The following is a 26,306-nucleotide window of genomic DNA, read 5'->3' as shown; positions in this document are numbered from 1 at the left end:
TTAGACATATAACTAATACGCATGTGCATACATGCTATAACTTACATGAGGAAAGAATATAAGTGAAGCCATAATTTTTTAAATAAATAAAACTCAGATAATACGAAAAATACGAAATAATATAATCGAGCTAGTTTTACGTCCTTGTAACTTATCATTGTAACTTCATATATAAATGTGTATACATAAAAATGCATTTGAAAAAGGTAATACAGTATATTGGATTTTCGTATATATAGTAGTTGTATTAGCGGTAAAGTAAAATCATATCAAGATCGTTGTGTGTGAAACGGTCAAAGGGGCAAAAAGGATTAGTAGAAGAAGATGACTGTTTAAACAATAAAATAAAAAAAAGGATAATACGGTATATTTGGATATGATATGGTAAGATTTGGTAAGATATAGTATAATGATATTAAAAAAAATAATAAGCATAATGAAATAAATAAAAAAGTAAGGCCAATAAAATAAATAAAAAGGTAGGGGCAATAAAATAAATAAAAAGGTAGGGGTAATAAAATAAATAAAAAGGTAGGGGTAATAAAATAAATAAAAAGGTAGGGGCAATAAAATAAATAAAAAGGTAGGAGTAATAAAATAAATAAAAAGGTAGGGGTAATAAAATAAATAAAAAGGTAGGGGTAATAAAATAAATAAAAAAGTAAGACCAATAAAATAAATAAAAAAGTAGGACAATAAAATAAAAAAAAAAGTAAGACCAATAAAATAAAAAAAAAAGTAGGACAATAAAATAAAAAATACAACTGCACGTTTTAAAGATGCGAAAACAAACGAATTTTGAAATTGCAAAAACTCAAAATGTAACAGTTGCTATACAATTTGTAACAACCACGGAAAGGAATTGAACATTTAAACGTTCAACTAAAAAATAAAAAAAAAAATAAAAAAAAAAAAAAAAAAAAATAAATAAATAAATAAATAAATAAAAATGTAATACATGTGCAAGTAGCCTTATATACATTCTTGAACTCTTTTAAAAAGTAGGTAAGCTTCACACCATTTCATCATCACTTCAGTTAAAGTAGTCCACGTACCTGCTTCGAACGTCGGTTTTGTCGAGGGGATATTTTTTGCCTGTGTTGGAATAATTCTGCGCCACACGAGGGGGAGCAGTGTTTTTAATATTCATTTCTCTTTTCAATTTTTGCTCCTCTCTTTCTTTTTCCTCATCAGATGTTACACCTTTTTCCCTCCATCTTTTTTTTTCATAATCATAATAAAATATATTATCTTCTTCTTTTTCTTCTTCTTCTATATCATTTTTTTTTATTTTTTCCTTTATATTTGAAAAAAAACCAGTAATGAAATTTTTTCCCATATTTATTATGTCCATGTTACCTTCACTAGTAGACCGTTCATGACTTGATACTTTACAAGTTCTATTCACATTGGTAGAGGTTGATTCTTGATTCGTTTCATTATTCGTTAGTGTATTATTACCATCAGTTATTACTGCATTATTTGACGTATCATAGTTGTTCGTATGTAGTGGATTCTTTGGATGCACACTTACATTAATTGATGGTTGCACTTTTAAGTTGTTATTGTACATGGCCTCCTTCATCAAGGTGCTCCTCATCGGGTTGTTCACCGTAGTATTTGGCCTATTATCCATGGCAGTGCTACTATCTCGGTTATCAAGGATGCCATACTTCTCGATTCTGAAAGGGTTCGTGTCTTTCTCCCTTCTAAAAACTTCCCCATCTCTTTCATTATAATCATTAAAATTGCTACCATTGCTATCATTGCTACCATTGCTACCATTCCTACCATTGCTACCATTCCTACCATTGCTATCATTCCTACCATTCCTACCATTGCTATCATTCCTACCATTCCTACCATTCCTACCATTCCTATGATGATTATTACGAAGATTATTCTTATCACTGTAATCTCTATCAATTTTGCTGCTAGTACTGCCGAATTGCTGCATGTGCCCATATACTGTGTAACTAGCTTCATGCACCATATTACTTCCGTGCATAAGAGGGGCATATATCTCCATGGACAGCCTTTCCGTGTTATTCTTTCCGTTGTACGTGGAGGTATCCTTTTCACTCTGCACATAGTACTTTTGAAAACTTACCTGATCATCATACTTTTGTTCAACTTGTTGATTAGAATTACCATCATATAGAACGTATCCTCCTTCTTTAGAAAAACACTCCTCCTTTTCATTCATATACTGTTTATTAATTTCGATTTGATGATTAACCTCATAGCTATTCTTAAATGCATTCATATCATCATGTATCTTATTAAGGCTCAAATTGCTAATTGATGGAAGTCCACACATGTGTACATTTTGTATGGAATGAACATTATGCACCATGCATTCACTATATGGTGGTGGGTTCAACGTTCTTTGTAATTCCACTGTATCTTTAGTTATCCTTCCTTTAGGTTTCGATGATGCTTCGAATACCCCTTCCGATGTTGTTAACATATAATTTCTTTCGAATGGGGTATTATTGCTGTTTAATTCACGTACGTTATAATTACCGCTGTGCATAATGCTAAAATTTGAGTTGTATGTAGGGGCACTAACATCTTCATTATTATTATACCTTCTATTATCATGTTGTTCGTAATGTTGTTCATTCCTTACTGCCTCCCGTATATCGTTGTTAAATGGTTGGTTCAAGCTATGGTTTATATTATTATAGTTAAGTGGGTCATCGAGTAGGCCATCATAACATGTATTCACGACTGCATCATTGTCCTTGGAAAAGGTAATCTCTTGAGATGGCAGATTGGGAGTTATTACCCTGTAGCTGTAAATACTATCATTCCAGTTGTCATTACACGATGACGAAATCCCATATTTGTTTTCATCTTTCGACAAAATTGATGGGAATATATATCTAACTCTATTCAGTAGTGAATAATATAAATAAACAACATCATTGTTCTTTTTCTTACTCTTAATTACATCTATGTAGTAATGTAATATGTCTATATATTGCTTTGCCTGCGACAGGATCCCAAACTCTAGTAGGGTAAGTGCATAAACTATTTTTAAAAAAATTAAATCTTCGTAAAAAAAGCTGTCTTCATCATATCTGCATAGATATTCGTACATATCACATACTTGAAAAGAGAATATGTTGAAGTCTCTGGCATCGCGATAAGAAGTGGAGTAACGTGTGGCTGCACATGGGCAATCCGCGTATGGGACAGAAGAATATGGAGCAACTGCGCATGGCGTATCCGCATAGTACATAGCGGAGGATATACCAGAGGCATTGACATACGTAGATGTATCCGCTTTTGCTCTAGGGTAAGGGGTATCCCACTTACCGACCTTAGTATTTGTTACCTGAAATATGCAAGGGTTGCCAGACAGGATTAGGTATAAGAACTGCGATTCAGTTACACGTTTATTTTCATAAAGAAGATTTATTAAATACGTAAAAAAGTTGATTATGTCATCCTTGTATTCATAAAAATTAATTTCGTTTTCATTAAATTGAAAAAGGAAGTTATGAAATACTAAGGTATAAAATATATACCAGTAGTTTATCAAAATATTTTTTTTAAAAGTCATATTTTTTTTATTCAATAAGCAAATAAAAAAAATAAAAGCTTCTTTAAATATTTCATCATATATATTATAATTATAAATTTTGTATATATTATTCATACTATTTGTTATTTCCATTTCGCTGCTGATTAATGATTTGTTTATATGTCTTATATACTGATCTATCATCTTGTAATATTTTTTTCTATTATATTTTTTTAAAATTAAAAAGAAATATTTATACAATTCTTTCTTTATACATAATCTAGTAGCTTTTTTACTGTTATATATACACAAATAGAAATATTCTAAATAGGAATCCTCCAGGGTTATTCTTTCCTTATGTTGTAATAATGTATGCAATATGATGATAAATTCCTTTTCTACAAAATCTAGGAATTCATATTTATAATTATTTATATAAATGTTATTTATGTTTTTTTCGTACAACTGAGTGTAGAAGTCCTTACACATGTTACTCTCTTCGTTAAATTTATTTTGATTTTTCCTCAAGGGGTTGCTTCTTCCAGTAAACCTACTGCCTTTTCTATCTCTATTACTTTTTGTAGTTATTTCGAATAACTCCATTTCATTTTTTTTTTTTTTCTTCTTCCTTTTTTTCTTCCTTTTTGCTTCTTCCTTTTTCTCTTCCTTTATTTCTTCCTTTATTTCTTCCTTTATATCTTCCTTTATTTCTTCCTTTATTTCTTTCTTTTTTCTTCTTCCTTTTCTTTCCCCCTCTCTATTTCTCTGCGTGCTACTATGTGAGCAGTCGGAATAGTTGAAATAACTAGGGCAATCGGAATAACTAGAATAGTTGGACCAACTGGAGTAATTGGAGTAAATGGAGCAACTGGAAAAACTGGTGGAGTTCCCATCCTCCCCTGATCCATTTTTATTCTCTCTGCTCTTGTTTTCATCATGATGATTGTAACTTCCATAGGAACGCTCATTTGAATGGTGCTTTTTGTTATGCTTCATATCTTGGGGGTTGTATTGGTGCTGACTATTGTAGCTATCTAAAAAATAGGAAACGATATTCTTACCTCCCTTTGAGTTATCATTCATGGGCTTCTTTTCACCTTTCACGCTTTGCAAGTTGAAGTTAAGCAGATGAGGCTTATTCATAATGTTCAGCAGATGCTTGTACAGGCAAATTTTTTGTATGCACTCGTACATGTTTTCCCCGGAAGCTCCCACTGCCGTTACGCCAACTCCTGATTCTTTTACCGCTTCTTTTTCTGCTTCCTTTGCTGCTTTCTTTGCTGCTTCCTTTGCTGCTTCCTTTGCTACTTCTTTTCCGGGTTCTCTACATCCCCTCCTTTGCTCTTCTTCTTCCTGTTCTTCCTCCTCCTTTTCTAAGTATCTTGCCTTGTTCATATTAATATGACCGTTCAAGAAAACTTTGATTCTTTCATCCGTTTTACTGCTTTTCCGGCTAAATGGGCCCGGGAAATTTTTCAAGGCATATATATATTCCTCTAAGTGTTTTTCATTCTGTCCATAAGTATAACTACGTCTATATTTCTTTTCCTTTGTTTTTTCATCGATAACACTAATTAAAAATTGGCATTTCACGAGTGATCCTGTTGTGTAATAAAACATACCATTATTTCCAAAACAGAAACACATAACATTATTCCTTGAAATTTCTCTATCACCATGCGGCACATCGATTGCACGATTTCTCCTTGTTACATCTTCTTGCCGTAAATTAGAAGATGCTTCTTCTTTACAATATGCATAACTGGGATAATGTGCATTTAAGCACTTGTTGTTATCATGATCAAGTGAAATGTTCTGTACCAGTTCATTTTTATTATTCATCTCACCATTTAGATTTATAAATGTGTTTTCTATATAATTATGTTTTACCTCCATTGTATTATTATCGTAAAGTAAAATACTGTCATTTGAGCAAAATTTATTTTTCAAAAATACACTGTTCGGATGTATACCCTCATGCTGATAAATACTCACAGACGGCTGCACCTCTTTATGATGATAATTAATTATATGCTTACCTTTACCTTTAAATCCATCTTTAAGGTTGAATTTTCTATTCTCATTGGTTGCACTCTCACAATAATTATCACTGAAAGGTGATAACAAACCTTTGTCTACTTTGTTTTCATTTTTATGTTCATTCATGGTTTCATTCTTGGCTTCATTCACGGCTTCATTCATGGTTTCATTCTTGGCTTCATTCTTGGCTTCATTCACGGCTTCATTCATGGTTTCATTCTTGGCTTCATTCATGGTTTCATTCTTGGCTTCATTCATGGCTTCATTCATGGTTTCATTCTTGGCTTCATTCATGGTTTCATATTCATTATGCGCATAGTTCGTTCTTAATGCATTACAAAGGGAGGAACTAATTCCACTGTCTTCCATATTATACACGTTTAAGCATTTCGTCTCATAAGTGTACTCTTTTGTTTGTTCCTTCTCAGTGCTTCTATCTACTGTTTCCCTAATCTTATCTTCATTTTTTGAAAAAACGAAAAACGATTCAGTATTGTTATTTCTGATCCCATCCACATGATTCATAATGTTGTCCGAAGAATCATTAAAAAGAAATGATATATCATTCTTTTTTTTTACTTTCATATTTATATATTTTTCTTTTAATGTGTTTGAGGAGTAGGATGGTCTCCCTTCGCTATGATGTCTTACTTCCCCCACTTGCTGTTTTTTCCCCACCCCCATTTGACTTTTATCTTCTATTGTTATATCCCCTTTACATTCATTAGTAGCATCCTGCTTCGTTACCGCTTCGCAATATTCCCCAGTTGCTCCTGCATACCTACAAGCATATTCCTCACTGGTTTTAATGAAGCTATTACTCTCTCTTCGAAATTCATAATCAATATTTACATTTATTGTACCCTCTTTAGTTGCATTTGATTGTACATCCTTTTCACTATTTACACACACGTCATTATTTCTAGTGTATTTGTTAGGAATAATGTAGTAATTACGTCTTTGTTCATTTTCATCGTTTAAAATGGTTGATGATGCCCTATATGTTTGCGCTTCAGTGGTCTCTTCCACATGAGCTACGTGAGCTTTTCCAGTATCCTCACCCTCCTTTGAATTCCTTTTTTTACTTTCTTTTATTTTATCGATTATATTTATACTGTTGTTTTTGAAAATATTCTCATAGCTAAATAAATGGCTGTTCATTTTTTTGGCATATTTACGTACGCTTTTCTGTATGTTTCGTTGTATGTTTCGTTGTATGTTTCGTTGTATGTTTCGTTGTATGTTTTGTTGTATGTTTCGTTGTATGGTTCTTTATATGATTCTTTGTATGATTCGTTGTATGGTTCTTTATATGATTCTTTATATGATTCTTTGTATGGTTCTTTATATGATTCTTTATATGATTCTTTGTATGGTTCTTTATATGATTCTTTGTATGATTCGTTGTATGGTTCTTTATATGATTCTTTATATGATTCTTTGTAAGATTCTTCTGTATATTGTGCGGTACACCGTTCCATAAACTATTTTGTATATATATATATATATTTTATATTAAAAAGGGGGATGCGCAAATGCAACTGGCCCCTAGCATATACATATCGTGTACTTATCCTTTTACTTTGCTAACACGCGTATATATGCTTACGCAAGTTTTGCTAGCCCACTCTCATAAACATTTTATACAACTTAGGCGCATGCCACAGTAGATTCATATTCATATACAAGCACATCCGTATGTATACCTATGTACATGTGTATGTATCCATGCCAACACTCGATGCAGTACTTGTTGAAGTTAATGCTGTTCATATAGTCCATGCGATTAATAAAATATTCGCTTAAAAAATAGACTTGTGCTTTTTTCTTTTTCAAGTTTTTACTGTCTTGAGCTTACAAATATTTCGTTTACCTACATTTTATAGTTATACATATATATATATATATATATATATATATATATATACCCGTTTAAACGGAAAAAAAAAGAAAAATTCGAAAATGGACACGTATAAGTATAAGGTGGTGGTTTCCTACATATTTTTACGTGTCTATATAACATGAACACGTACATGTGGAAACACAGTAATTCACATATATATGTATAAATATGTGTATATATAGTTTCGTATAATTTAATTTTTTTTTTTTTTACATGAAAAAACGCAAATCATTTTTTAAAAATGCTTTATAAGGAAATTAAAAAGATGAAATAATTTTTTAAAGTGTTTCATGAGAATTACTCATGAAGGCAAAGCGATGATATAATGCTAAGATTTTTTTTTTTTTTTTTTTTTTTTGTTTTTTTGGAACTATTTATTTTTTTCTTCCTTTTGGAATTTTATTCATCCCAAGGGTCAATTCATTTATTCTATTCTATTTTTCTTTTTTTATATCATTTTTTTTTAAATTAGAAGCAATGATTTCTGCAAAGAAACAAAATATTTTTTTTTTTTTTTTATATATAGATAATCGTTAAAAGTACATTTTCTATTACTTTGCAGTTAAAAAAATTTTTTGCCAATGGGGAAAAACATAAAGCAGTTATGTAACTATGTATATACATGTACGAATTGTGTGCATATAATATTATGTATATATATATATATATGTACTTATATATTTGTATGTGTACTTATTCAGCATATGAATAAATAGAATGCGTTACTTGCAAAAGCAAATGTTAAAAAAAAAAATAAAAACATATACATATGTATATATATTCAAATGCTTATACATACAAGTACTTATACGTATATATATACTCATTTGACCAATTTGGGTGAAACAAAGATGAAACGGGACTTGAAAAAAGATTTGCACGCTTTCTCTCTTTAAGAGGGTTCTCACACTATTCCTATCTTCCTTTTTTTTTTTTTTTTTTTTTTTTTGGTTTACAAAATTTACGAAAGAAAGGAATTTTTTGCTTTTTTTTTTTTTTTTTTTTTTTTTTTTTGATACGTTTGTTCTAGCAAAGTGAGTTAACATCCTCCCATGTTGTCGACTCATCATATTAGAATCGTCCAGTTTTTACTTCCATCCACTTTTATTTTCCTCCATTTAGTTATTATCATGGAAATAGTTTTTACTTAAATGTAGCAATCCCCATTTAGTTTCTATTTCCAATTCTCTAAATTTTCAATTTGTCAATTTTGGTAAAATAAAAAAGATTAGGTAAGGAAGTAATAAAAGCGTTTGAGATGGGGGAATACTTAAAATTGATATGTATATATGTATATGTACTTATAACATTAGTTTGTTGTGGAACAAACTGTTCTTCTATTAAATACATAAATAACCCGAAAAGTGAAATATAAACGTATGCAATGCAAAAAAAGGGCAAAAAAAAAAAATTTCAATTGATTTTACTGTTCTGCGTAATATTTATTATAGTACTGATAAGTAAAGACACTGAACCAATTTTTTGTTACCGCAATACTAAATCATAGTGCCAACATATTGTAATCATTTTGAACTAAATTATAAAGCTTGTTATCATAATAATTGTTAACATCAAACGGAGGTGCATCAAGTGTAAGGTGTACAGTGGTTTACCTATTGCAAAGAATGAAAGCATTTTGAATATGTAAATACCTTAGTATAATTCGCGTGTGAATAGAAAAATGTGCACCATACATTTAAAGGTGTACATATATATACATATACACATACATACCACAGCATTAGTCGCTCTTTGATGAGAGTGGTTGTTGTAATATAAATTATGAAGGGAGTGATGGTAACAATAGTTAAGCATATATTACAATACCTTTCATATAATGAGTCTATTTCTTATAATTGAAGCGATAAAAAACTTATGTAAGAATTTTAACATGAACAATGCAGAAGACACACTAGCTAAGATGAACAGTTAAGGGGAGCAGGAAAAAAAAAAAAAAACTTTGATACATTAATACTGGACAATGAGGAGAACACTTATGATGATATTTGAAAAAAAGGTAAAACCGTAGTCCTTGCATGAAAGCAATTTAAAAGAGTGAATTATGACCATCTGGAATGTAGTAAAGGACGAAAAGAAAAAATAAAGAAAAAAAGAACGAAAATAAAAAAAAAAAAAAAAATAAAATTACGTGCTGAACATTACTCAACTTAATATGCTTGACACATTTAGACTTAAACTACAAACATGCTCTTCCCTACCCCCACATATTATGTCTCCAAGATGGTTATAAAATATTTGCTAACTTTTTAACCGCATTTAAATGAAGCCGTTGTTGCCATGTTCAATATTTTTTCGACGCTTTTACGTTTATGCGTTTATCCGTTTTGATATTTTTGATATATTTGATTAGATTTATTTGATTCATTTTATTTTATTGTTTTCCATCCCTCAACTTTACAAAAAATAAGCAGGCAGACTGCGCTCGGTTAGTGCAAGCATATGGGTACATTGCTTCATGTAGCAAGAATTTCCGCGTCTTATTTATTTGATCATTTATTTATTCATTAAACTATGCATTTAACTATTTATTTATTTATTTATTTGTTTGTTTAACTGTTTATTTATTTATTTATTTATTTATTTGTTTGTTTGTTTAACTATTTATTTATTTAATTGTTTAACTGTTTATTTATTTATTTATTTGTTTAATTGTTTAACTGTTTATTTATTTATTTATTTATTTGTTTAATTGTTTAACTATTTATTTATTTAATTGTTTAACTATTTATTTATTTAATTGTTTAACTATTTATTTATTTAATTGTTTAACTATTTATTTATTTAACTATTTAACTATTTAACTATTTATTTAATTATTAATTATTTGCCTTTTTAATTATTTATTTAATTATTTTTCTTTTCTTTTCTTTTTTTTGAAGGGCCATAAAGCCATATGTATACTTGTGTGCATATTCTACATATTCATATGTGTACTTGCGCATGAACATGTGCGCATTTAATCATGCTTATCTGAGGCATATTGTATGTTTTTTTTTATCTTTCTTTTTCCTTTCTTTTGTCAATTTTTTATGATTTTCTTACATGGTTTTCACTTGGAGGAAGGATATTTCATTAATTGCTTTGTTAGCAATATATGAGCATACCAATTTTTTGTTTTCTTTTTCCCCCATTATTGGCTTTAAAATAAACTGCATAAATTGAGGCCAAGAGCACCATAACGGGTGCGTATTATATACCCATACATACTCATGTGTACATAATACTTTTACATATACGTCCAGGCATATATATGCAGACATATATATATGTATATATATATGTGTATATATATATGTGTGTGTCTTTTTGTATATGAGCAAGTATATAACAACCTTTACTGAAAAAAAACAAAAAAACAAAAAAAACACTTAGCGCATACATAAACTATGTGTGCAGAGCGGAAGTATTTATACGGACGAAATTTCTTTACCTGTCCATGGATGAGATTATAAACATTTTTAATTTACAAAAAGTATAAAAATTACAAAAAAATACATTTTCATTTTTGTTAATTATAGTTTAACATAAGTTAAATAAAACAAAAAATATCAAATGGGTCGCATATGCGCACATATGTGCATGTGTATGAATGTAAATACACAAGTATGTGTATAAATTTGTTGGTGAATTAATACACAATTAAATGCTTCCCCTTTTAAGACACAGCAAAAAGCGAAAAAGGAAAGCAAAGTAAGCACAACATATAGTATCTGTAGCTAAAATTTATATGTAAAATTATAGATAATAATAAGCAATTTAGGTTAAAGAATATTCGCCTATTTTTATATTTTTAATGAGGGAAAGAAAATCGCTGTAATTATCGTCAAATTATTTTCTATGTTAAACATGAATTTACTTAAGAATAAAAAAAAAAAAAAAATGTAACAGTTGTGTTATATATGCATATAATGGTAGTTAATTTTTTTTTTTTTTTTTTATTATTATGTATTTATTTTCCTTATTTTTTATCTTCTTTATATGTCTTATCCTTTTTATCTTTTTATTTTATTTTTTTTTTTTCTCACTTCTTAAGTCTTTTTCTTGACTACAAAAAAAAAAAAAAAAATCCGAGTGTGAAATGTATGATCTATATAACATTGTTTTAGATGCCAAATGTTACTGAGCATGTTCTACATAGGGGTAAAAATAAATGATAGTCATTGTATTAACTCTATGAAAAATTGCCACTCATATCATTAGAAAAATTGTTTAAGTTGTTCATATTTTCCATATTGTTCATGCTTTCTGTATTGTTCATATTTTCTGCACTGTTCATAATTTCTGAACCGATCATAACTTCTGACCCGTTCATCATTTCTGACCCGTTCATCATTTCTGACCCGTTCATCATTTCTGCACCGTTCATATTTTTTGCCCTGTTCATATTTTCTATATTGTTCATATTGTTCATGTTGTGCATATTGTGCATGTTGTGCATGTTTTCCACATCATCCATATTTTCAATATCGTCCATATGAACCCCGTGCTTCATATTATTCGCACAAACCAAATTAGGGAAATTGGACATATTAGGAATTTGATGCACACTTTTCATATCGCTGTAGTTCTCCACAAAATTGTTCACGCCATTTAAGTTGTTCATTCCGTTTATGTTGTTCATTCCGTTTATGTTGTTCATTCCGTTTATGTTGTTCATTCCGTTTATGTTGTTCATTCCGTTTATGTTGTTCATTCCGTTTATGTTGTTCATTCGGTTTACGTTGTTCATTCCGTTTATGTTGTCCATACCGCTTACATCGTCCATACCACTCATATCACACATATTTATATACTTTTTATAATCATCCTCTGAATTTATATTGGCAGGAAGTCTACTGTTGTAGTTATTTAAATATATGCTGTTACCATTATTGTAACGTTTATTAGTTTTCATGGCAAATATAGATTTCATATTTTCATACAGATCCATGTAGTTGTTATTATTATTACTACTACTGCTATTATTATGGTTGCTATTATTATGATTACTATTACTGTTGCTATTGTTATTATGATGATTACTACTACTATTATTATGATTACTACTACTATTATTAAGATTACTACTACTATTATTTTGACTACTATTCTTATGGGTATGCGTGCAAGTACTAGTATGGTTATCAATTACTTTCATTAACGAATCATTAGAATTTAAATCATAATTATATAAAGATGTGTTGAAGTTACTGTTTAAATGCGCATGCATAACCTCATGCATATTATCATGCATATTCTCATGCATACCATCATGCATATTATCATGCACACCATCATGCATACCATCATGCATACCATCATGCATATTATCATGCATACCATCATGCATACCATCATGCATATTATCATGCATATTATTATTGCTAAAACTGCTTATGGAAGAATTATTTTTTTTCTGAATAGCAATATATACTCTAACTTTCCTGTTTTTTTCAATATCTTGTTTTATTTTACGCATCCTTCTTTTTAATATTCTTTCATATTGTTTATCATTCACATATATTATACCATTCCCAAAATTTTGATTATTATTTATATAATTTCTGTCATTACACATTATATTGTTTCTGTTCATCATCATATTGTTCATATTAATCATATCTAATGAGTACTGCTCAACTTCACTACTGGTATTTGTATTAGTATCGATTAAGTTACTCTTTGATATGTATATAGGCATATCATGGTTATTCCTTTTGCTCTTCACATAACTTTTATGTGTTGTTGACTTTTTTTTTTCCATCATTCTAAGACTTCCTGCAAGCTGTTGTATGCAGACTTGCACAGTGGTTCATGTATGTGTGTCAATGTACTTGGAGGTCTGCTCGTTTGGGTGTGTACTATTCGTTCTACATATGCATATGTAAATAAATAAATAAATATATATATATATATGTATATATATATACGTATATATATGTACATATATACAGGTACCTATATATGTGTACGCATGTTCGAGCGGATAAACACCCATGAAGAAAAATTCGGGACGCTTTTCCTCCTTGCTAATATTTGGATATCTTAATGATTTTCAAAAAATGAGCTTGCACGTACAGGTATTTGCATTTTTTGCCTTTGAAAAACCGTAGAATTAGTTAGCGATTTGAATACTTGGTAGCTTCCTTCTCACTGTACCGCTTCTTAACTGCCTAATTACTTCACTACTGCTTTACCTAAGTAGTAATTACTCATTTGCCCATAAAGCGGTGAAAAGGCGTGTGTATGTACCCTTACGTTTGACTGAATAGTGAAATGGATGTAATGGGGGCGAAATATAAGTAATACATTGTGTGTGTATGTGTGTGTGTGTGTGTGTGTGTGTGTGTGTATATGTAGTAAATGTAAGATAAGTATTTTTTGATGGAATATTTTGGGCGTGCATAACTGATGATTTTTATTTATATGAGAAAAATGAAACGTCCATGATGTTAATTCTTAAGAAAAATGCATATACCCATAAAAAGTACATACATTTACATATACTTTTATACATACACACGTATAATTACACATACAATTATTCAAACAGACATATACACATACATACATATACATATATATATATATATATATATATATATATATATATATATATATACATACACACGATGGCATGAAACAAAAAAAAAAAAAATTAAGGCATCTTGAAAACGCTTTTTGGGTCACTCGTACAGTTGAACATGAGCATGTTCATATTTTGGACAACAACGAGATGAAGGGATAAAAGAGAAAGCAAATAGGCAAAAAAAAAAAAAAAAAAGTTGTATTTATTTTATCCCCTTTTCACTTTTATTTTTCGTGTGTAGCAAAAACAGAGGAATTGTTTAACAACCTGTATAAAATCATGAACTTCTTCGCATTCTCAAATGATATATTTTTTTAAAAATAAAATCGTTAAGAAGTTAAGAGTAAAAAAAAAAAAAAAGAAAATTTATGAAAGGGGGGCGTTATAACAATCTTTCACGTTTCACATGTTACAATATACGTGTTACAGTATACATCTTACAATATACGTGTTACAATATACATGTTACATTGTACATGTTACAATATACGTGTTACAATATACGTGTTACAATATACATGTTACAATATACATGTTACATTGTACATGTAAGATTTTATTTGTTATATTTTTCATGTTACTAGTTACATGTTACGTTTTATGCTTATGTTTATGTTCATTTCGTGTTCATGTTTATGTATAATTTAATTTTTTTCTTTTTTTCTCACCTTTTAAGTTGTTTGCATGGTTAAAAAAAAAAAAAAAAAAAATTATCTATTCTTTTTTGTTTCCTTATATAATCCTAATAACATTACAGATAATAAAAAGATAAAAAAAAAAAAAAATATAATAAAATAAAATAATAATAATTCAATTAGAAATGTAATCGTTATAAGGGAAAGATATTTTTGCCCACAGAATAGTTCTCACACTTCAATGACCATAACCCATAGTACTCGCGTATACACGTACACATATTCTTATATACATACAAATTTATATATATACACATATGTACACTGTGATGATATATATACACGGGCATGTGTATACTCTTCCCCTCAGTTGGATTCTCATTTGACGTTCATATAATTAAACAAAAAAACTCCAAGAATAAAAAAAAAAAAAAAAAAAAAAAAAATTACATTTTTCACACATATAAAAAATGGTAAAAGAAAAAAGAAATGGAATTCTTCTATTAAGAAAAAGTAAACATGTTCTCTTCTTGATAGTAGTTAAGAAGAAAACATGTACGGGCAAATTATCTTTTTTTATAGTACATAACATTTAACATTTATTTTTTTTATTTTATTTTATTATTTTTTTTTTTTTTTTTTTTTATTTTATTTTATTTTATTTTTTTTTTTCTTTTCCCATAACTTCCAGTCCAAATGAAATTTAGTAGATAAAGAAAAAGCGGAGAAACAAAGCAAAAATGGTTAAGGAAAAAAAATTTAGTGTGATAGTAACTGTTAGCGGGTTTTTACCATTTTGTTAATATATTAGCGTCTACTCACATGTTTGAAAATTGTACGAAAAATAAAACAAAAACAAATACAAAAAAAAAAAAAAAAAGAACAATTGCAACATTTCTTATTTTACGTGAAGAGAACACCTTTTATTTCTTCTTCCGCGAATTAAATAAGACGTATGTCGTTAAACGTACCTGTTATTATTATCTTTTTAGTTCTTTTTCGTTCTCATTGTTTTATTTTTATTTATGATTTCTTTTCCTTTTTCATTCCTCCCCCTCTATTTTTTTACATTTTATTTGTTTACCTGACTTTTTGATATTTGTTTCTCTAATCTGTCCCTTTCGCTGAAGGGAAACTGCAAGGTCCATTTTGGATCAGTAAATACAAAAAGTACGAGAACCGGTGTTTCTACATAGCAGATTTTAATTATTTAAAAATGGTGTAACGAGTGCATATATATATATATATATATGCATATGCACACATAATACACCTCTTCCGATACAACTCAATTTTCAAATTTACCTTTATTTTTCCCTATTAAAAGGATTAAGTGCATGGTCTACTTTGTCCTTTAAAATATTGGCATGAATGAAATTATATTAAGATATAGCTAAACGTTATATGTTCTTTTAAATTCAATATCTTTTTGTATCTTACATGTGAAGCTTATGCATTTGCCTCTGATGAGATCAGCTTGTGCTTTATTACATGCACATGTACATATATGTGCATGTAAACAAAGGTACTTACAACGGGCATGTATACACTCTGTTGAGAAACTGAATGGAATTATGTAATTCGACAATTATCTTGACATGAGGAAATTATACACCTTTTGTCTACATTATCTAATATATTTTGCTATTTCTATGCTTTACGATTTTAAAAAGCATAAACCAAAAAATTCATCAAAAATTTTTGTTTCAAACGTAATATCATGAGCAGAATTACGATAATGGGAATTGCGAAAAAACGGGATGGAAAAAAAAAAAGAAAAAAATGAAAAAAAAGAAATAGCAATTTATACTAGTGAAGGGCAAAATAAAAAACTAAAAAAATTATTGAACAAGGGCATGATTTGTGTGGAAGTTAGTTCCACTTACAATATGTACGTATATATACATATATACCTATATACATATATACCTATATACATATATACCTATATACAAATATACCTATATACAAATACACCTACATACACATATACCTATATACACATATACCTATATACATATATACCTATATACAAATATACCTATATACATATATACCTATATACAAATATACCTATATACATATATACCTATATACAAATTTACCTACATACACATATACCTATATACACATATACCTATATACACATATACCTACATACACATATATATATATACGAGTACGTATAAACCTACCTACATATGTTTGTACGTATACATGAGTAGCGCGTCTTAGTATGGATGTACTATCTCATAGGGCAATCATAGGGCAAAGCGAATGGACTTTGAAATGCTTGTAACAAATAATAGTACAAATCTTTTATTTTTTAAATGTATATTATATACATAGGTCTTAAGTAAGAAGTGATACAATGAAGCGTACAAATTTCTTTTTCTTTTACGAGTCCTTTTTTTTTATTTTTAAAAGAAAACGTAACGTTACTGCAGAATAAGAAAGATGATTAGCAGGGAAGAGCAAATATATGCTTGTGTATATGTACAAACGCGGGTACTTACATTCGCAAAAAAGAAAAAAAAAGAATAAACCCGCATATATTGCATATGGTCATGTTCAACACTTGCACTTGCTTTTTTTTTTTTTTCTGATCATTTAACAAAAAAAAAAAAGAAAAAAAAAGCGATTTTACAAAAATTTTAGCATGCAGCATATATATATAAATATATTTAAATATATATATATATTTGTGTATACATTTATATTCCTATTTTGAGCAGTCCAAAGAATACGAAGCTGTTTGTCCCCCTCCCCGAGAGTACTTCATTAATGCTGTTAGGAGAATGTTATGTAAAAATTATATTTTTTTTTTAATTTATTTCAACTTCATTTGTGCTATTTTATTTATGGCATATTATTTATCCTACTTCATTTGAAATATTTATATATTTCCCCGTAACATATACATATGTATATACATATATATGTACCTTTTTTTTGAATTTGTTTTAAGGAGATTTATGTAGTCATCTGCTCGACATTTAATGCGTTGTGTTTTATATTGAAGAGGGTTAGCTCTCAAGCGATGAACGTATGAATACGTAACTACGTGTACGTGATATATATATAAGTACATGTATACCTATGTATGTACCTTTGCATGTACCTGTGTTTGTTCCAGTATATGTACCCATGTATGCGCATAGAAGTGTATACATATACAGCTCTAATACGTTTAGGAGTACTGGGAAAAAACAAAATTATGCATAGTAATGTTAAGAGAACGTGGTTAAATTTTTCTGTAACAACAAATCTGACAACAATTTGGAGTTGCATATCTTTGTTAGCTATGCTCGTACATTATTTTGTGATAGACTTTTCTCTTCGTTTAATATGTCGATGGTCAATTATAACATGCATATATATACATGGATGTAAATACATTTGTAGATATGCATGTATTTAGTTATATATGTATTTAGATATGCATGTATTTAGTTATATATGTATTTAGATACGCATGTATTTAGATACGCATGTATTTAGATATGCATGTATTTAGTTATGCATGTAATTAGTTATGCATGTATTTAGTTATATATGTATTTAGATATGCATGTATTTAGATATGCATGTATTTAGTTATGAATGTATTTAGTTATGCATGTATTTAGTTATGCATGTATTTAGTTATGTATGTATTTAGTTAAGTATGCATGTTTACATACTTGCCTGTTCGTACGTATTGACAACCTAGGTATGCAAAGCATTCTCACTGAAGGGTGTACGTACACAACTTTTTTACATGCATGAACGAATATAATGGGAATGTGTTGAATAGTAGATAGGAGAATAAGTGGAGAGGATCTTATAGCGTGAACTTGTGTATTTATAAATAATTATTTTGCGCTTTAGACTCCAAGGGGTAACCTTGTCTCATATCAGCTGCTGCACATGTTAACCAACCTACATATTTATGATGACAAAATTTGCCGGTATTTTATGTAATTTCATTGAAAAAGATACATACAATATCGTGGAATTAGTAAAGTTAAAAAAAAAAAAAAAAAAAAAAAAGAAAAAAGAAAAAAGAAGAGAAAACAAACCAAAGTAGAACTAAACAACGTGGAGCAAAATGCTCAAGATGTATGTCCTGCGAAGGGGTAGGAGGGTCTTATACAATGAAAAAAGGCCATACAACAGTGGTAAATATTGGGGAGGAATAGAAAGATTAAAGAGTATAATGCAACATGAAGAAGGGGTAGGGAAAAAAAGATTCCACAGCTCTTTGATATGTATAAAAAATTTTAATAAAGGTATAGAAAAAGAATTTAGCGGAGTAGCTATAAGCAATGAGAAGAATATTCAAAACAATTTTTCCTTATATTCATTGGTAAGTCTACTTCAGAAAAAATGGTGTACTACTGGTAGTAGGAACAACACCGGTGGGGATAATAAAGAATTGCTTTTTAATATTTTTTTAAAATATGCAAAAATGAATCATATGAGTTTATATTTTTTAAATAAGTATAATTTTGGAAAGTATGAAAAGCATGCTAAGTCCATTTGGAGTAGCACTTGGTACAACACGGCAAATGGTAGAAGATATAATAGTTCGTGTAGTAGCACTTCGAATGATGCACATAATTATATGCGGCGCAGTGATTATGTATGTTTTAAAGATAAGATTTTTGCAGTAAGATATATGCTGAATATACTAGTACACATGTGTAGAGAAAGGATAAATAAGAGCCCTTGGCTGATAAAAAGAAGTATGCCATTTTGTAATAGTAGTAAAGTTATATATGATAGAATACCCTTTTTTTCATTTTTGAGAAAGATATACTTTTCAAAAGCACCCAAAGGATTTGAACGATTCGAAAAGAAGAATGCTTCACCAAATTCGTTTAAACCTGAGGAAGATAAACATAAAAAGTTTGACAATTACTTTTTTTATGTCTTTTTTTTATTATTATTACTTTTTCTACTGTTTGTAGACTCGAATAGTTTATATAACGAGGTGAGTCAGAACGATTTTTTTTACAATTATTTGGCAAAGGGATATATAGAAAAGATAAAGTTAATAAATAAAGATTATGTGAAGGCTTATTTAAATAGTCATGGGGTTACAAAGTATCATTTGAAATATATTTCATTTCGTATAGGTAATAGTGATTCATTTGAAAGAAAAGTAGAAGAGATGCAGAAACAAATGAATATAAAAAGAGAAGAATTAATTGAAGTTCAATATATGAATGAAACGAATTTATTAAATGAGGTGAAGAGTTATATACCTAGTATTCTTTTTTTTTTATTATTAATTTTTATATTTCAAAAAATCACTTTAAAAAATGTATCTAATAGTGGTATGGATAGACTATTTAAATTTAGTAAAATAACTCCAATAAATAAAAATAATTATAAAACGGATGTTAAATTTTCAAGTGTAGCAGGTATGAAACAAGCAAAAGAAGAAATAATGGAATTTGTAGACTTTTTAAAAAATCCATCTAAATACGAAATACTTGGAGCAAAAATACCAAAGGGTGCACTATTATGTGGTGCACCAGGAACAGGGAAAACATTACTAGCTAAAGCAGTTGCAGGAGAAGCTAATGTTCCTTTCTTTAATATTAGTGGAAGTGATTTTATCGAAGTGTTTGTAGGTATTGGACCATCAAGAGTAAGAGAATTATTTGCTCAAGCAAGAAAACATGCTCCATCTATAATTTTTATTGATGAAATAGATGCAGTAGGAAGAAAAAGATCAAAAGGAGGATTTGCGGGAGGTGGAAATGATGAGAGAGAAAATACATTAAACCAAATGTTAGTCGAAATGGATGGTTTTCATACATCTAATGATAAAGTTGTCATTTTAGCTGGTACTAATAGAGTAGATATATTAGATCCAGCTATAACTAGACCAGGTAGATTTGATCGTATTGTAAATATTAGTAAACCAGATATAGATGAAAGGTCGGAAATATTTCAAGTGCATTTAAAGAATTTAAAATTACACGAAACGTTAGATATAAAAAATATTAGTTACATATTAGCATCTTTAACACCTGGTTTTGTTGGAGCTGATATAGCAAATGTCGTTAATGAAGGAGCTATTCAATGTGCTAGAAGATCGAACATGATAGGAGTACAGGTAAAAGATTTTGAGTTAGCAATTGAAAGAGTTATAGGTGGTTTACCTAAATCTTCATCCCTTATTTCACCATATGAAAAGAAAATTATTTCATATCATGAAACTGGGCATGCACTTATTGGATGGTTTCTAGAATTTGCCGACCCAGTTTTAAAAGTGTCAATAATACCTAGGAATAATGGTGCACTAGGATACTCACAACACCTGAGTGAAGAAATAATGCTATTTTCGAAAGAACAGATATTAGATAAAATTGCAGTAATATTAGGAGGAAGAGCATCTGAAGAATTATTTATTGGAAAAATTACGACAGGAGCAATTGATGATTTAAATAAAGTAACACAGTTATGTTATTCATACGTATCTCAGTATGGAATGAACAAAGAAATAGGATTAGTTTCTTTTCAACCTAATTCTACTAGTGAGTATAATTTGTATAGACCTCATTCAGAATGTTTAGCACATCAAATAGATAACGAAGTGCGTACATTAATTGAGTCGCAGTATAATAGAGTAAAAACAATACTTTTGAAAAATGAAAAACATGTACATAACTTGGCTAATTTGTTATATCAGAAGGAAACTATATCTTACCAGGATATTCAAAAATGTGTAGGTGAACGTCCTTACCCTATAAAGTCTAATTACGAAAAGTTTGTCAAGGCAAATCCGTACAAACTTATACCCAGTAGTGAGGATACTCAGAGTGAGACCTCTCAGAGTGAGACCTCTCAGAGTGAGACCTCTCAGAGTTCAGGTGGGAATAGAGATGGTAGTGACCAGTTGACGTTATCCTCTTTGGACAGGTGTTGTAATAAAAGCGATCAAGACGGACCTGGTGTTACCAAAAAGAGCAGTGATGACAAGGGAAGGGGGGCGGTCAGTAACAAATCTGTACTAGCAAAGTCGAATGGGATAAGTGAAAAAGGAAAAGAAGAAGAAGGAGGGGAAGTCGATCGGGCAGAAAGAGAGGAACGAGACGAGCAAGATGAACGAGCTGAACATGTTAAAGAAGCAGGAGGTACAAAAAGAAGAAGGGATGATGAAAAAGCGGGCAAGGGGAAAAGTGCATCCCCAGATGGTACTAAAAAAGATTACAAGGTTTTGAACATATCTACAATATGATATAAGAAAAATATATGTGTACATGATGGTTAAGCGTCTAGAATGCATATCTTATCGGTGTTTTTTCTACTTATACAGGACATAGTTATACATACGTTTGTAAAACAAAAAGAGGAGTAAAAAAGGGGAACAGAATGGGAAAAGCATATCATTACACACAGAAAATACTAGAAGTGATGTGTTGAAGTGAGAAGCCTACCATAACGTTGAACAGTTTATCGTATATCTCCAATCGTAACAACGTATTCACTATATAAAGGAATGCCTTCATCTCACTACTTAGCAATTACACACAAGAGTGCAATGATTAATGTTATTTCGATTTAAACATAAGCAAACTAACTTAGACGGAAACGAGAACAGGATTTATAAAAATACATAGGAAATATTTGTCGCATATAAAAATGCCTTTTGTATAGACCTCATATATATGTATGTAGGCTTAACTTGAGGATACGAGGGTATTAGGCTTGCGCGTATCAGAAAGATGGGAAGTCCGGTGGTTTAAAAAAAAAAAAAAAAAATTTAGGCCTTTATTGGTAGTATGATTACTGCTACTGCTGTAGTTGTGATTGTTGTTACGGTATATTTATATTTTAAATTTTTTTAATTTTTCATTTTTTTAATATTTTTAAAATTCTTTTCCTAAAATTGTTAACATAAACATTTGTGTCCCCTCTTATCAGCACCGTTGAGAACCGACATCCCTGTTTTTGTTTTTTTGCCCCGTTTGCAGAGGCGCGTATTTGCATGCGTTCGTTATTACATAAAAATTAAATACGTTCTTGCAAATATGTGTGTACGTGCATAAGCAATTTTGTTAGCCAATTTATGTTTGGCTCTTATTTGTGAACTGAGCTTATATGTACATATATTATATATCCTTGTGAATATTTGCATAAAAATTTTTCATATAATTTTACAAGCCATGATAATGGCCAATTACCACAGGAAAATGGGTTAAAAAGCTAAAAAAATAAAAGAATGGACAACTGCAAGAGTGCATAAGTTGACGATTGTAAAAATATAAAAATAAAGGTATAATGGCAAAAATGGTAACGCTATATAAAGCGCACGAGGGTGCGAAGCTTGGATCATCCTGCATGATATTCAAGCACGTACATACGCGCAAATGTACGCATTTCTTCACTTAATCATTTATGCACATCATGCATGTCAATGCATGTTTACACGTACATGCCATTATTCATTCGTACGAGTGTAAATGAAAAAGAAACAGCTATCATTTCAAAAAGAACCGTAAATGTGCAGCCACCATATGAAGTATATTTTATGCCTCCACAGCTTCCTAAAAAATATTGCTACTTTGCAGAAAAATTAATGTGAGCAATTTTTTTTCCTTCTTCTGATAACACACAAACGTTCGTACACATATACATGTTCATACCTTTATAATTATACATAAGTGGTCATTCATAGGGATCTACTAACTTTCTTCAAGTGGAAAAACATCCCCCTCCATCTCCCCCATTTATAACCACTGATAAAACTTCTTACCAATGTAGTAACTTGGCTGAGATGATCATATCTTGTTATTTATTTTTTTTTTTCCTTCAATTCAATCTATACACGTATGAAGACGACTGAGTGATGTAGCGAACCCACCTGTGTGTATTACACGACTTATAATTTTCAATGATACGTAAATATTTTATTCTTAGTTTTGATAAATTGAACATGGGAATTTCAAAAAGAATATATATGGGTCCGAAATCACGTCTAGAGTAAACATAATTTGTGTTCAATGTTATTTTCGATCGTATACTATACTCGTTTTCCCCCTACAGATACGGGAAAAAAGAAAAAAAAAAAGTGTAAATAAAATGTACAATAACCAAAAAATATACAAAAACATATAAACTCAAAAAAAAAAAAAAAAAAAGACAATGAACTAATATACCGATTTGTAATAAGGAAACCTCCTTTAATTATGCACTTGTACCCGTGTACTGCTTTATCTAGCTCAATACACATGCAAAAAAAAAAAAAAAAAAATTTTACCTTGAACTTCTTTATTGTCCATAGAAGTTTGTGTTCGTTTGATATGTAGTGAGCGGAAAACAGGTCCGAGTTGGAGTTCAGATCCAGGTGCACGTTACTTATGTGTTTGCACAGGTTACAGTTAACAAACACGTTTGTGCACGTGTACTGAGCTGGGATGTCAAGCCTTATTCGAATGCAGAGCTCTACCTGAGAAGCGGTTAGCAAGGAGTGTATGGGAATTAGTAGAAAGGAGCTGAACAAACAGTGTTTACACATACGCAAAGAATCAGTAACGTATAAGTAAACACAGAAGTGATACATCGTTTGCACGCCGTTACGAAGCATCCGTAAGTACGCATGTATGTGTGTACACATGAAAAGAGAACGGGTATCCTATCTCTCTTGCAATGATTACCGTGTGTGTGGGATTGTAGACAAGGCTGGCAAAGACTCGAAAGGGGGCCTTGAAGTTGTTGTTAATCCTGTAGTTCATAAGAACGCATTCCCCATCTGGTTGGTACAAAGAGAGTATCTTTTCCCTTTCAAATTGGGATAAATTAACTAAATGATTAAAATTACAGTCATCAATAATAATATTATTAGAATTGTCATTATGAATATTTTTTATGTACAAGTCATCATTTAAAGCAATTTTTATATATGGATTTCCAAGTAAATAGGACTTTATCTGTATTACTCCATCCACATAAGAGTAAATAATTTCACCTTTACTATTCATAATTAAATTAATCTTTTCCACAATATCAATAAAAATTTCATTTTTTTTATCATTTATTTGAATAGGTTTTTGAGAAGCATTAGATGGTAAAGTATTTGAATGTTTAATTGAAAAGTTGGATAAATGAGCAAATTTCTTATTCATATTATTATTATTGCTACTTCTACTGCTAGCGGCTATTTCATTATGTATTAAATTTCTTATATATTCTGTATTACTATTTTGAATATATCCATAATCTATTACTTCATCTATTATTTCATATATTAATATAAAATTTGCTCTAATTATTTCTTCATTAATTTGACCACAAAAATCTTTAAATACTTTTAATAATCTATTTAGTAGTTCGACTAAGTAACTTGGTGATACATTAAATAAAGATGTTAAAACGAAATAAAGACTATTACTTTTTAAATAGATGAAATTTATTCCATTCAAATAAAACAAAGGTGGAGCATCCCCTTTGTGCAATTTTACATTTCTAAAAAATAACTCAGCACTACCTTTCGATATATCCCCTCTGAAGTCACGACTGATAATTGTATCCCCTCTGGGGGATAGGATGTACAGCTGGGAAACTACCATGCTCCCTAGACTGCATATAACTGCATATGTATGGTACTTCCGATGGAGGTAATAGCAGCTTCAGCTGTTATTGCTACGTTTGAGCAGCTTCAGATGTTACTGCTACGTGTGAGCAGTTTCAGCTGTTATTGCTACGTGTGAGCAGCTTCAGCTGTTATTGCTACGTGTGAGCAGCTTCAGCTGTTATTGCTACGTGTGAGCAGCTTCAGCTGTTATTCTTACGTGAGCGTGGCTACCACTGTGTCTGTTACGTAAGAGCAACTTACGCTGTACTTCTTCGAGTGTTCGAATAAACGCACAGTCGGCTGGCTTTCCTCTCTAGTGCTATACTAGACTAAGGACTAGGACAATTTATCAAACTTATTCTTATATGAAAAGAAAATGAAAACACTTTTAACGAAAAACTAATTGCCACATCGTTTTGGACAAATTTATTCTATGCGTCATATATTTTCCGAGTGTGCTATACAAGGGGGATGGTGGATCGAAAAGTGAAAAATGGGGGAAAAAAAAAAAAAAAAAAGAAAAAAAAAAAAGCGGTAATATAATAGATTAAAAAATAAAATACATTCGAACAAAGCATAAAATACACGCATAATATGCATCTGTACGCGTATTACTTAAGAAGAGAACAGGTAAAACAAGCGTGCGTTTTATTTTACCTTCCCATGCGGTAGTCATTTGCCATGAGAGCGCATTCTCAACAAAGCCCAAATTGTCAAAACATCACTGGGTAAATATTAAAATTTACAATTATTCTTATTAAAAGGAGAGTTTACGAGGAAACCAAAAAAAGCGAAAAAAAAAAAAATTAAAATAAAATAAACGCGAAATGTATACTGCAAAACGTAAGTTTGAAAAATGTAAATTGCAAAACATAAGTTTGAAAAATGTAAACTGCAAAACATAAGTTTGAAAAATGTAAACTGCAAAACGTAAATTTGAAAAATGTAAACTGTATAATGTAAATTGAAAATTGTAAACTGTAAAATGTGAAGCGAAATAGGTATTAATAGATGCCCAAGTGAACAACTTTTTTTTT

General features: G+C 29.9%; 4 protein-coding genes across 4 annotated transcripts; 1 reads left to right on the top strand and 3 right to left on the bottom strand.

Annotated features, from left to right (window-relative positions):
* Positions 1 to 1,033: 1,033 nt before the first annotated feature.
* MKS88_002800 (protein transport protein SEC16) lies at positions 1,034 to 7,053 on the bottom strand (the record flags this gene model as incomplete). The annotated part of the gene is made up of 2 exons (XM_067215841.1): positions 1,034 to 6,713; positions 6,755 to 7,053. The coding sequence occupies 2 exons, from the start codon at positions 7,051 to 7,053 to the stop codon at positions 1,034 to 1,036; spliced, it is 5,979 nt and encodes a 1,992-aa protein (XP_067073380.1).
* Positions 7,054 to 11,667: 4,614 nt separating this feature from the next.
* MKS88_002799 (uncharacterized protein) lies at positions 11,668 to 13,242 on the bottom strand (the record flags this gene model as incomplete). The annotated part of the gene is made up of 1 exon (XM_067215840.1): positions 11,668 to 13,242. The coding sequence occupies one exon, from the start codon at positions 13,240 to 13,242 to the stop codon at positions 11,668 to 11,670; it is 1,575 nt and encodes a 524-aa protein (XP_067073379.1).
* Positions 13,243 to 18,789: 5,547 nt separating this feature from the next.
* On the top strand, positions 18,790 to 21,933 carry MKS88_002798 (ATP-dependent zinc metalloprotease FTSH; the record flags this gene model as incomplete). Its single annotated transcript, XM_067215839.1, has 1 exon — positions 18,790 to 21,933. One exon carries the CDS (start codon positions 18,790 to 18,792, stop codon positions 21,931 to 21,933), a length of 3,144 nt encoding a protein of 1,047 aa, XP_067073378.1.
* A 1,574-nt stretch (positions 21,934 to 23,507) lies between these two features.
* On the bottom strand, positions 23,508 to 25,264 carry MKS88_002797 (AP-4 complex subunit mu; the record flags this gene model as incomplete). Its single annotated transcript, XM_067215838.1, has 3 exons — positions 23,508 to 23,735; positions 23,956 to 24,144; positions 24,353 to 25,264. The coding sequence occupies 3 exons, from the start codon at positions 25,262 to 25,264 to the stop codon at positions 23,508 to 23,510; spliced, it is 1,329 nt and encodes a 442-aa protein (XP_067073377.1).
* Between the last annotated feature and the right edge of the window lie 1,042 nt (positions 25,265 to 26,306).

This window comes from Plasmodium brasilianum, chromosome 9 (genome assembly GCF_023973825.1).
Source record: "Plasmodium brasilianum strain Bolivian I chromosome 9, whole genome shotgun sequence".
Classification (NCBI taxonomy): Eukaryota; Apicomplexa; class Aconoidasida; order Haemosporida; family Plasmodiidae; genus Plasmodium; species Plasmodium brasilianum.
This window is presented reverse-complemented; position numbering and strand designations above follow the sequence as displayed.